General features: G+C 49.6%; 1 protein-coding gene across 1 annotated transcript; it reads right to left on the bottom strand.

Annotated features, from left to right (window-relative positions):
- Nucleotides 1–4,882: 4,882 nt before the first annotated feature.
- Nucleotides 4,883–5,914, bottom strand: LOC119391933 (uncharacterized). Its single transcript, XM_037659579.1, has one exon. The coding sequence runs from the start codon at nt 5,912–5,914 to the stop codon at nt 4,883–4,885; it is 1,032 nt and encodes a 343-aa protein (XP_037515507.1).
- Nucleotides 5,915–11,080: the final 5,166 nt, after the last annotated feature.

Raw genomic sequence — 11,080 nt, forward strand, 5'->3', positions numbered from 1 at the left:
AGACGTGTCTTCACTTCGCCCGGTTTTTTGTGTGACGTATCTATTTTTTAATGTAGTGAACCAGCTAGCTCATCAACACGCGTTCTTGAGCTTTTTACTATTTTCACAAAGTAAAATGTGACATACTGAAGCAAATGCGCTTGTTACGGTTGAACACAACAGGTGCGTGTGTAAATACGTGTACACACCCACATATGAAACTATCCGTGTAGTTTATGAGCACTCGAGCCACACAGTCAGCGGCTAAAAGGATGTAAAGGACATAGCGCTATAAATATTGCCACGCCCGCTTCTTGTTTTATTTTGATGTATTCAGGTTTGACCTGCAAGGACGGTTATCAACGCTCGACGCTGACCACACCGCAGTGTTCGAGAAGTTTTGTGATTGTAGGAGATCGCTTTTTTAAAATTGCGCGCCGGACGCGAATAGTCTAGCTTATTCCGGAGCTTCCGCGACCACTAGTTATAAGACTGGAAAGTTCGATGCGTGATGTATATGAAGAGACAAAAGCATTCGGTAAAGAACTTAAAAGGCTTTAATGCGGTAGGAAACTCATGCTTGACCTGCTGGTCAAACGGGCAAAGCAGAATCCGTCTCGAGGCATGGAGCCGCGCGTTAATATGGCAGCTTCTTCTTCGGAAGTTGCAACAACCTGCCCCGCGCAAAGCAAAGTTCATGAAAGCTGGTGAACATCCAAAGGGTAAAGCAACTTGGTAGGTCGTTGCAGATGCGTTCCGTGTGCAAGTCTGATAGCACATGACCTTATGTTTTCATCGCGACCAGCGTGGACTTGGGTCATTCTAGCTAGCTTCCACAGTTGGCGCGTTTGTAGGCTGTCTTCAAGAAGTACGAAGTCCCCAATGTATACTTCCGCAGTTGGCTTGTGCTGACGGAATGATCGCAATTCTTGAAGGTATTCTTTTGCCCATCGTTGCCAAAAATCTTCTAGATTGCTCTGTCTGTGCTTCCATAATTGGTCCAGTTGGTTTGGTGACACTGGGGGCAGCTCTGACGACTTCGGGCTTGGAATCAGGACCAGGGGTTTTCCTGTGATGAAGTGCGCCGGTGTGAGGGGTTCCGGATTTCGAACGTCACTGTAAACGTACGTGATTGGTCTGGAGTTCAGCATGGCCTAAACTTCCGTTAGAGTCGTGACCAGCTCTTCTTTCGTGAGGCTATGCTGTCCGACGCTTTTCTTCAAGGCTAGCTTGACGGATCTGAGTAGACGTTCATAGAATCCCCCCCCCCCCCAAGGTGCTCGCTCGACGATAAACTTCCATTCAATCTGGCTGTTTGCAAAGGTATTCGCGACTTCTTACCGTATGCTTTTCCAGAGGTTGAGCAGTTTTTTCTTGCTTCGTTTGAACGTGAGAGCGTTGTTGTAGTATACGGTCGCAGGAAATCCTCTTCGGGACACGAAGCGGTGACAGGCGTGCAGAAAGCTGGAAGCAGACATGTCTTCAACCAGTTCGGGATGAATAGCTCTGACGACCGCGCAGGTGAAGAGTGCTATGTACACTTTCTTGAACGATCGCGTGACCTTGACAACTACCGGTCCTGCGAAGTCAATCCCCATAAGTTGAAATGGTTCTGCTGCATATACTCTGTCGGGAGGTAAAGGAGCGGTTTGTCCCTGAAATGATTTTGCCTGTTGACGACGACACACTGCGCATTCCTTGATGACATTCTTGACAAGCTGTCGTGCTTGCAGAATGCAAAACTGTTCCCGTAAGTCGACGAGCGTGTCTCGTGCACCAGCGTGGAGGAGTTTGCGATGGTGCTGAGAAAATATGAGTTTCGATTAACCATGTTGTTTCGGAAGAATGACCGGGTGTCGCTCGGAATAAGGTTTTTGACTGCAGTGAAGACGTCCTGTCACGCATAACATTACGGTGTCGTCTAGGAAAGTCCCGGTATTGCGCAGAGGTGACGTCAGGGAGGGCTGCTCGCCTCTTCGAATTGCCCTTATCTCTCCTGAAAAGGCTTCTGCTTGGACTTGGCGCATCTAGTACATCTCAGCGTTTGTTATTTCTTGGGATGTGAGAAATCCTGTTGCACTGCTGTCATGCTTTAGTTTGTTGACGAATCGCAAGACCCAGGCAGTTTTCCGGTGTAAACGAGTGATGAAACTAATTAGCGACATGAATAATCTGTTTCGCTAACTGGGATGTCGTAGTCAGTGTATTCAGTGCTTCGTGCACTTCTATGTGGCATGGTTGTCTGTGCTCTTTGTCGATAGGTCCGAAATTATTCCAACTTGCTGTAGCCAGTATTCGGTGCCTTTAAGTAACCACGAAGGTCCATGGCACCACAATTCTGACGATACGAGCTGCTCAGCATTTGATCCTCTAGTGATCATATCTGCAGGGTGTTCCTTCCCTGGACAATGGTTCCACCACTTTATGTTTGTAGCAGCTTGAATCTCGTCCACTCGATATCGTACGAATTGTTTCCAACGATGGCTGTCGCCTTTTATCCAATGAAGCACTGTCATAGAGTCTGTCCGCAGGTACACGCTGTTGAAGGAGTTAGGGATGGACCGATTGACGTGCTCGTACAGCCTTGGTGCGATTAAGCAAGCAAGAAGCTCTAATCTGACCAGGGTTAATTCTTTGATTGGGGCTATGCGAGCCTTGAAAAAGATGATTGGGCAATAAGATCCTTCGTGATTATCGAAGGTGCACAGGTAGGCGACTGCACCGTAAGCGGGCTTGCATCAGCAAGCACGTGAAGCGTGCTGTTAACCTGTGGTGCCAAATCGTGCAGGTAGAACCGAGGTAGCTCGATTCCGCAGAGAATAGGGAGCTCATCCCACCACATTTTCCATTCATTCAGGAGTGAAGGCGGAAGAGCAGCGTTCCACTCGACGTTGAGCTTCCAGATGCGCTGAAAGCATATCTTGGCTCTGATAGTGAACGGGGTTAGATATCCTAGTGGGTCGTACAGTCTGGCGGTTGCTTGCAGTATAAAGCGCTTCGTGTCAATTCTGGATTTAACAAAGTCGAGGACGGGTCCAGCGGAAAATGATAGGTTGTCGGTATCGGGATGCCAAACCAACCCAAGAACCTTGAAAACACGCAGTGGTTCGCTGACGGGAAGCTCTAAACAACCTTGCTTCAACTGCACGTGCTTGAGAACAGCTAGTTCGCTTGATGCCCATTTATGAAGTTTCATGGCAGCGGCAGCAAATATTTTCCTTATTTCTGCACAGAGCTTGATAGCGTCGTCGACGTTGCCGGCTCCAGTGATTATATCGTCAACATAGATGCAATCTTGCAGCTTTGCGACAGTAGCAGGGTACTCAGTGGACATCTTGTCTAAATGATACCGAATAGTTGCCGCAAGAAGAAACGGGCTTGAAGTCGTGCCGAAGGGTACCCGTGTCATCCGAAAAGTGATCAGCCTTGGGAGCGACTCGTTAGGCACGACAAGTTTCTCATACCACAGGTATCGATCGCAAGGCATCTCTATCGTCTTCTTTGATCAAAATTTGCAGAAATGCCTTTTCAATGTCGGCTACTAGAGCGATGCGGTGGAGATGAAAGCTTAACAGTAGGCTAACTAGATCGGCGTTCAGGTTGGGCCCACTGTAGAGGCTGTCGTTGAGCGAAATGTGCTCTTTTGCATGTGAAGAAGCATCGAAGACGACACGCGTCTTTGTTGACCGGTCTTCTTTGATCACGGCGTGGTGAGGCATATAATATATTGGGCATTTTGCGATTGCCGTGTCGTCGACCACTTCGGCCATATCGTCGTTGGCGTACTTGGAGATGGCCGCGTGATACGTTGTCAATAACTGAGAGTTTCGAAGAAGCCTCCTTGTCATCTGACTTAGCCGCCTTTGTGCTGCGGCCTTGTTGTCATCGCGTAGAATATCCGTCTTCCACGGAAGTCTTACTTCGTAGCGACCATTGACTTGGTTGACGGTCTCCTTAAAATATGTGAGAACACGATCGTCCTCGTTCTGTGGTGATTTCAATCCCACGGAGTCAACGTTCCAAAATATTTCTATTGCGTAGTGCATAGGGCCAGATTGTACGTTCAAACCATGGCTTCCGTGCACAGCTCTGTCAAATGGGTTGTCGCTGGTCCGTGAACTGTCGCGCCAAAAACTGCTTCCACTGCCCTTAAACCTTGGTTTAAGGACTGTGTTTGGCCTGTCACAAGTTCCCAGTAGTGGTCGGCTCCCATTAGAAGCTCTACTGACGTCTCGTTAACGCGATTGGCTGGCAAGTCGAAACCAACAATTATAAGGCCGTAGTTTAAAATTTCTTTCAGTTCGCTACCTTGAAGTACTGGAACCGGTTGATTGCAAATCATCTCAATGACAAGTGCATGTGTGCTGTATCTTGAGACTTCGTTTGTGCCCTGGAGGTGCAGCGTAACCTTTCGAAAGCTTCGCTTATTGTTATGGCCGCCGAAGGAAGGATCCCACTCACAAATTTTCGTGGCCTGTCGTTTTGCACTTGAGTCGTTTCGCAAGCCGGCTTGTCACGAACGTTCTCTGACTTCCACCGTCAAAAAGAATGCGCGCGACAGCACTTGTCCGACCGGAACACAGATGTACGATCGCTGTTTGAAGGTAAATCAGTCGTTGATGTGGCTGCACTCTCAGAATTGGAACCCACGACGCTTGGCTCGCATATGGTCGTCGGGTGTCGTCAATGGCATTTAAGGCAGTTGACCTTTCTGTGGCAATCCTTCGCCAGATGAGATTTCATTGTACATCTGAAGCAGCGCCCATTTTGCTGAAGCTTGGTCTTGTCTGTGATGGTAAGCACGGCTTTCCAATGTTCGGTAGCATGTTCGTCGCTGTTACAGAAGAAACAGACAGTTCTTGAGGGGGTACTCTGAAGTGTGTGCTATTTGTTTCGACATGCTCTATTTGAACAGGTTCTCGTATGATCTGCTTGCTTCAGTTTGTTTAGCTCCCATGTTTGGGTCGGTTTGAACGCTGCAGGACTCGCAGCGTTCTCGTGCTTCCACTTCTCTGTTGATGAAGTCAAGCAGAGATCGTAGGCTGCTCTGCGATGCGGAAGACGTCTGCTTACCTACTGCGTCGTTTCCGCTAGACGACGGGTGTTCGTTGATTTGTTCGCCACGCCGGTAGTACTCGAGTACCAGCTCTCGTGGTAGACTTCGCAGGATGATCGGTTGTAGAACGGTTGAGAACGACTCCTCTGTAATCTTCAATGCCTGGAGACCACCAATATTAGCCTCAATGTCGTCATACAAGGGACGCAATCCGCGTACATCTGCTGTTGAAGGATTGGGTTGCGAGTCGATGAGGTGCTCGACGTGGTCTTTGACGATGATGTCTTCCTTAGCGAATCGAGCAGTGAGGATGGCCCGTGCATCTTGATGACGCCTCGAACTTGCAGACAGTCCGGCGATAGCAGCAGCAGCGGGGCCTGTCAGCGATGATTGCAAATAGGCAAACTTGTCTACATCCGTCAAAGCCGGGTTCTTGTGGACTACGGTTTGAAACTGTTCCCAAAATGGAGGCCAGTTGCGAGGCGTTCCCTTATACTTCAAAAGTTCCAGGCGAGGAAGCCTTATGCTGTGACTAGAAGTCGGTGTATCCGCCGCGGTAGAGTTTAGGTTTGGCGGTGCAGGTTCTTCCGATGGCTGCAACTGCAGAATCCGGTACTTCAGTTTGGACAAGTAACTAGCACCCTTGTCTATGTACTCGGCAACATGAAGAAATTCTTGCTCAATGTCGCTGCCTCTTAAATACGGCGCTATCTCCCGATCAATAGATTTCAGCTCGCCGGTGATACCGTCCAACCGGTCCGCGAGTACCTGAAGATCATGCAAGCTTGCTCTGTCATTTGAAACAGCCGCCTCGATTTCATTTACTAGCTTCTTTAAAAGGTTGCGATGAGCTTTGTGCTTGCCTTTAGGCGAGTCCATGACGGCAGTCGGTTGAGTCGTGGCAGCCTGGACGATTGGCCGGTCGAGATGGTAATCAGACGCTTGTCTGCCCTCGGTTGCTGTAGATGCCGTCGTTCGATGGCTCCCGGCGGGTTTCGGCACCCTTTTGAAGAGACAAACGCCTTCGGTAAAGAATTTAAAAGGTTTTAATGTGGTAGAAAACTCATGCTTGACCTGCTGGTCAAACTGGCAAAGCAGAATCTGTCTCGAGGCATGGAGCCGCGCGTGAATATGGCAACTTCTTCTTCGGAAGTTGCAACAGTATAAAAGACGGCGCGTCCCAGCCATCAGTAGTTCATCGATGGCCAACGCCCTGTTCGCCGCTATCAGTGTACAGCGTGTATTGCTATAGTTCGACTTTCATTTCCCGGCCACAAGCTCGGCCAAATAAACAGTTTCATCTTGAACACGCCGACTGCTGCCTTCGTCGACGTGACGACCACGTGACATCTGGTGGAGGTGCAGCTCATTCAAGTACCGGACGCCCCGCCAAGCTGTGAACCCAGCCCACTTCGCAATCAAGACACCGACACCATCAGCGACAGTCAAGCCAGCCGCAGACTAAAGGGACTACCTCCCCCCCACCCAATACGGACCCATACCGGACAAGCCTAGAGCCACGGCGACGAAGAAAACAAGCACAATGACTGCCGCAGTATCCCCTGCAGCGATAGTGATACAGCCGCCCAGGGAGCCACCCATATTCCGTGGTTCACCATGTGAAGACCCCGAGAGACGTTTGAAAGGGTCTCGACATTTGACAACTAGAACTCCGACGACAACCTGCGCCACGTGTGCTTTCACCTGGAAGACGCAGCAAGGACCTGGTACGAGAATCGGGAGTCCGCACTCCGTACCTCGGACCTCTTTTGCGCCAATTTTTTGGTGGCGTTCATGAGCGTCGTCCGAAAGGAAAGGGCCGTGGCCTTGTTGGAGACACAGGCGCAACACCCGAAAGAAAATGTGGCCATCTTCACGGAAGAAATGAACCGACTGCGAGGAGTCCGGCAGGAACTCTTCGCTGGGCTGATGAGTAACCCACGCAAGACCGTCCAGGAATTCCTGACGAAAGCAACAGCGATCGAGAAGACGCTGGAAATGTGTACGAGGCAATACAACAGCCACATTCCTAAGACGACCTACGGCGAGGTTCAGGCGCCGCAATCTGATGACCGTTATGACACCATCAGAGCCATCGTGCGGGAGGACCTGCGTAAATTGTTGCCCTCTTCCCAGCCTCAAGTGGACCCGATCGTCCATATCGTACGCCAGGAAATCCAGAAATTTCTGGGAGCAACTGAACCAGCGCAGCGTGAGCCACAAGATATGAGCTACGCGTCCGCAGCCCACCGTAACGCGCCCCCTCACCGCCGACATCAAGACGCTGCACCACCGGAATCCCGCCGCCGGATACCACCGCCGCCACCCCCAACGTCCTACCGCCGGCCAGCAAGCCAGCGATACACGCCGAGGAATACCGACGTTTGGCGCACCCCAGACCACCGCCCATTCTGCTACCATTGCGGAGAAGCTGGCCACACCTACCGACGGTGCCAGTACCGACAGATGGGATTGCGTGGGTTCGCCACTGACGCGCCGCGTCCACAGGGGGGTGAACGACCACGCGACATTGCCGACTACCTCGCAGGAGCGCAGTGGACACCCCTACAACCTTCCCGTTCGCCATCACCAGGCCGCTACGTCTCTGCCCAACGCCGACCGTACATTGGCCCAACCCTGGGCCGGTCACCTAGCCCGTATCCGGAAAACTAAGGCCAGCAACCGATGGAGGTCCGGTTGCTGTACGACGAAATACCAAAGATCTGGCTTAGCAATACGTTTTGTTGGGGGAAGAGCGCCTTGAATGGCCGCCAGAAAAGAGCGCCTTGAATCGCAAGAGGTATAGCCGAGCTGCGCGGTGGCAAAGCAAAGGTAGTGCTGACCAACTTCAGCCACGAATGTAGGCACCTTAACATTGGTACGACGGTCGCCTGCATTGACGAATTCGTGGACGCCAGCCATAGAAATACCGAAAATCCTCCGCCGCCGACGACGACGCCACAACGAAACCTTCAAGACACGATGCGAACAAGAGAGAGCCCTGACGACGAAACCTCGCGGACCGAAGTAGTCCTGACAACGCAACGGGGAAGCAGCGGAACAAACCGACGTAGCCGTGCCCCGACGCCACGACTTAACTGTAACGCGACACGACGAACTAGCGACCTCGACAATCGTATCGACGGCCACAGCGTCACCGCTCTCGTCGACGCCGGGGCCGACTATTCTGTCATCAGTGGACCGTTCGCCAAGAAGCTGATGAAAGTTAGGACAGCCTGGGAAGAACCCACATCCGGAGAGCTGGAGGTCATCTAGCGACGCCGGAGGGAATCTGCACAGCGAGACTCACCATTAACAATCGGATTTATCCCGCAAACTTCGTAGTCCTGCAGCGCTGCTCGAGAGATGTCATCCTTCGTATAGACTTCTTATGCTTTCATGGTGCAGTCATCTATCTGAGATCTAAGTCGATAACCCTGTCCACAGAAAAAGCACTACCGCCGTACACGCCACCAGGAAAGAGCGCCTTGAATCGCAAGAGGTATAGACGAGCTGCGCGGTGGCAAAGCAAAGGCAGTGCTGACAAACTTCAGCCACGAATGTATGCACCTCAACATTGGTACGACGGTCGCCTGCATTGACGAATTCATGGACGCCAGCCATGCTTTCGCCCTCTTCGATGCTACCGAACCTGCTTCGCAGGATCGAGGTCTCCAAACAGATTTTGACGTGAACTCGAGCCTCCCGAAACACAAGTAAGAACAGCTTAAAGCCCTACTCCTGCAGTTCAAGGACTGCTTCTTGTCGTCGTCAAGAATTCGACAGACCCCAGTCGTGAAACATCGCATCGCAACAGAACAAGGTGCTCGGCCAATCCTTCAGAGCCCGTACCGAATTACGACGCGAGAACGCGAGGCCGTTAAAAAACACGTCGACGAAATGCTACGCGACGACATCATCCAGCCGTCGAAGAGTCCGTCGGCATCCCCCGTGGTGCTTGTGAAGAAGAAGGATGGGACTCTGCGTTTTTGCGTCGATTATCGTCGCCTGAACAAAGTCATGAAGAAAGACGTGTATCCCCTTCCCCATATAGACGACGGCCTGGATCGATTACACAACGCAAAGTACATTTCGTCGATGGACCTCAAGACCGGTTACCCGCAAATAGAAGTCGACGAGAGAGACCGAGAAAAGACTGTCTTTATAACGCCAGACGGCCTGTTTGAGTTCAGGGTCATGCCCTTTGGTCTTTGCTCGGCACCTGCGACTTGTTAACGGGTTATGGATACAGTACTGGCCGGCTTGAAGTGGCAGACGTGCCTCGTGTACTTGAACGACGGCGTTGTGTTTTCCTCAAACTTCGACGAACACCTTCGGTGCCTTGACGCTGCCCTAGTAGCACAAATCGTTGCCTTAACATTGAGTCAACATTACCTTTGAGGTTGCCTCAGCGCGGCTAGTGTCCTACTCTTGGAGCGTTTCCTCAACATACACAACTGCAACATTGCTGCATCGTTTCTAAAACATTGCTGCAACTTTTAATCTACATGGTAGCAACATGTGCTACATATTCACTCAACGTTCACACAACAATTGGCAACACATCCGTATGTGATATGAATTCATTAATGAGACTGCATATTAACATAAAATAATTAAATCCTAAAGTTTTACGGGCCACAACAACCATATAATTATGATGCGCGCAATTGCGGGGGGCTCCAGGTTAATTTTCACAATCTGGCATTCTTTAGCAAGCAGACAGGCATTTCTGTATTTCGCCTTCATCAACAGGCAGCTGCCGCAGCCAGTAGCATCACACCTCACTATGTCGTGCTCCACAGGAGATCGCCTTAGCCAACTGAGCCACTGTGGCAGCTTAATATCATATAACTGAACAAGGTTCTTAATATCAGCAAACCACAACTACATTTTGTCTTAAAACACAAGTCATGTCAAGTAAAGAGATTTCTTTACCCTGTTGGAATGACTATCATACATGCGTACATGTTAGAAGTCTGAGGAGTATTATACTGACCACACAGACTACACTCATATAGACATCCAATTTAGCCCAGAGCACTACAATGAAAGTGCAGCCATCCCGCCACACTTAACAAAGGAAACGAGAAAAGGTGTAAAAATATTTATTCCTGAACACAATGACAGTAGCATTTTAGGTTACTTACAGTACTTTGTTTTGTGACAAGAAACAATCACAGGACTGAAAACAGCATGAAGCGCTTAGCAACAGCTTTTGGAGGTGCTTATACAACTTTAAAGCAAGAGTTGTCCATTTTAAGCCAGCGTTTAGATGAGGTAGATACAAGAGTATTGGTCAAATATGGGCAGGCTGAGAGAATAAAGCAGCCGAGACCATTTTCTGACATTGTAAAACAAGCTTTGTCTTCAAGCAATAAACAAGAAAATCTCATTAATGCAACACTGATATGCCAATGACAAAAAAGAGCACTTACAAAAACAACGTGAAGCAATAAAAACTTTCCAATAACTTTTTGAAAAATGAGAACACTCTCATAAAAACAGAGTGTGCCCCAAAACTGCCATTTGCCTTCACTGTAAATGCCCAACTACAGTGCTCATGGACTGAAACGGGACATTTGTTGCAAATAACCAATGGTACTTGTGGAATTGTCGGTTAGCACATGTGCAGGATAACTGCTGCACTGTCATGTGCTGTGATCTGCAACATGTGTGTACAGATTGCTTTTACCTCATGGTATACTTTTGCTTGCCTGGGCGTTCAAGGACGGCAATGAAGGCGCCAGCAGCTGCACACCGCAACTGTCACGTTTCACTCCGTGAGCAACGCACCTATTCAAAACATGAGATGGTTACAAATGCAACCAAAGGAGTCTTTAGAGCAGTTCAATGGACTATAAAAGAAAGAGCGTGACATCAATATCATTCTAACAACTTTCAAAAAGACAGAGGATTTTTGGCCACTCACAAATGCCTTCATAGGTTGAAAATCAGCCTTGACTACACTATGCAATCAGCACAGATAACGGTAAGATTTTATTTTGCCATTAGACCTGTTACACAAAAAAATAACAACGTGCT

Source organism: Rhipicephalus sanguineus, chromosome 4 (assembly GCF_013339695.2).
Source record: "Rhipicephalus sanguineus isolate Rsan-2018 chromosome 4, BIME_Rsan_1.4, whole genome shotgun sequence".
In the NCBI taxonomy this organism is placed as follows: Eukaryota; Metazoa; Arthropoda; class Arachnida; order Ixodida; family Ixodidae; genus Rhipicephalus; species Rhipicephalus sanguineus.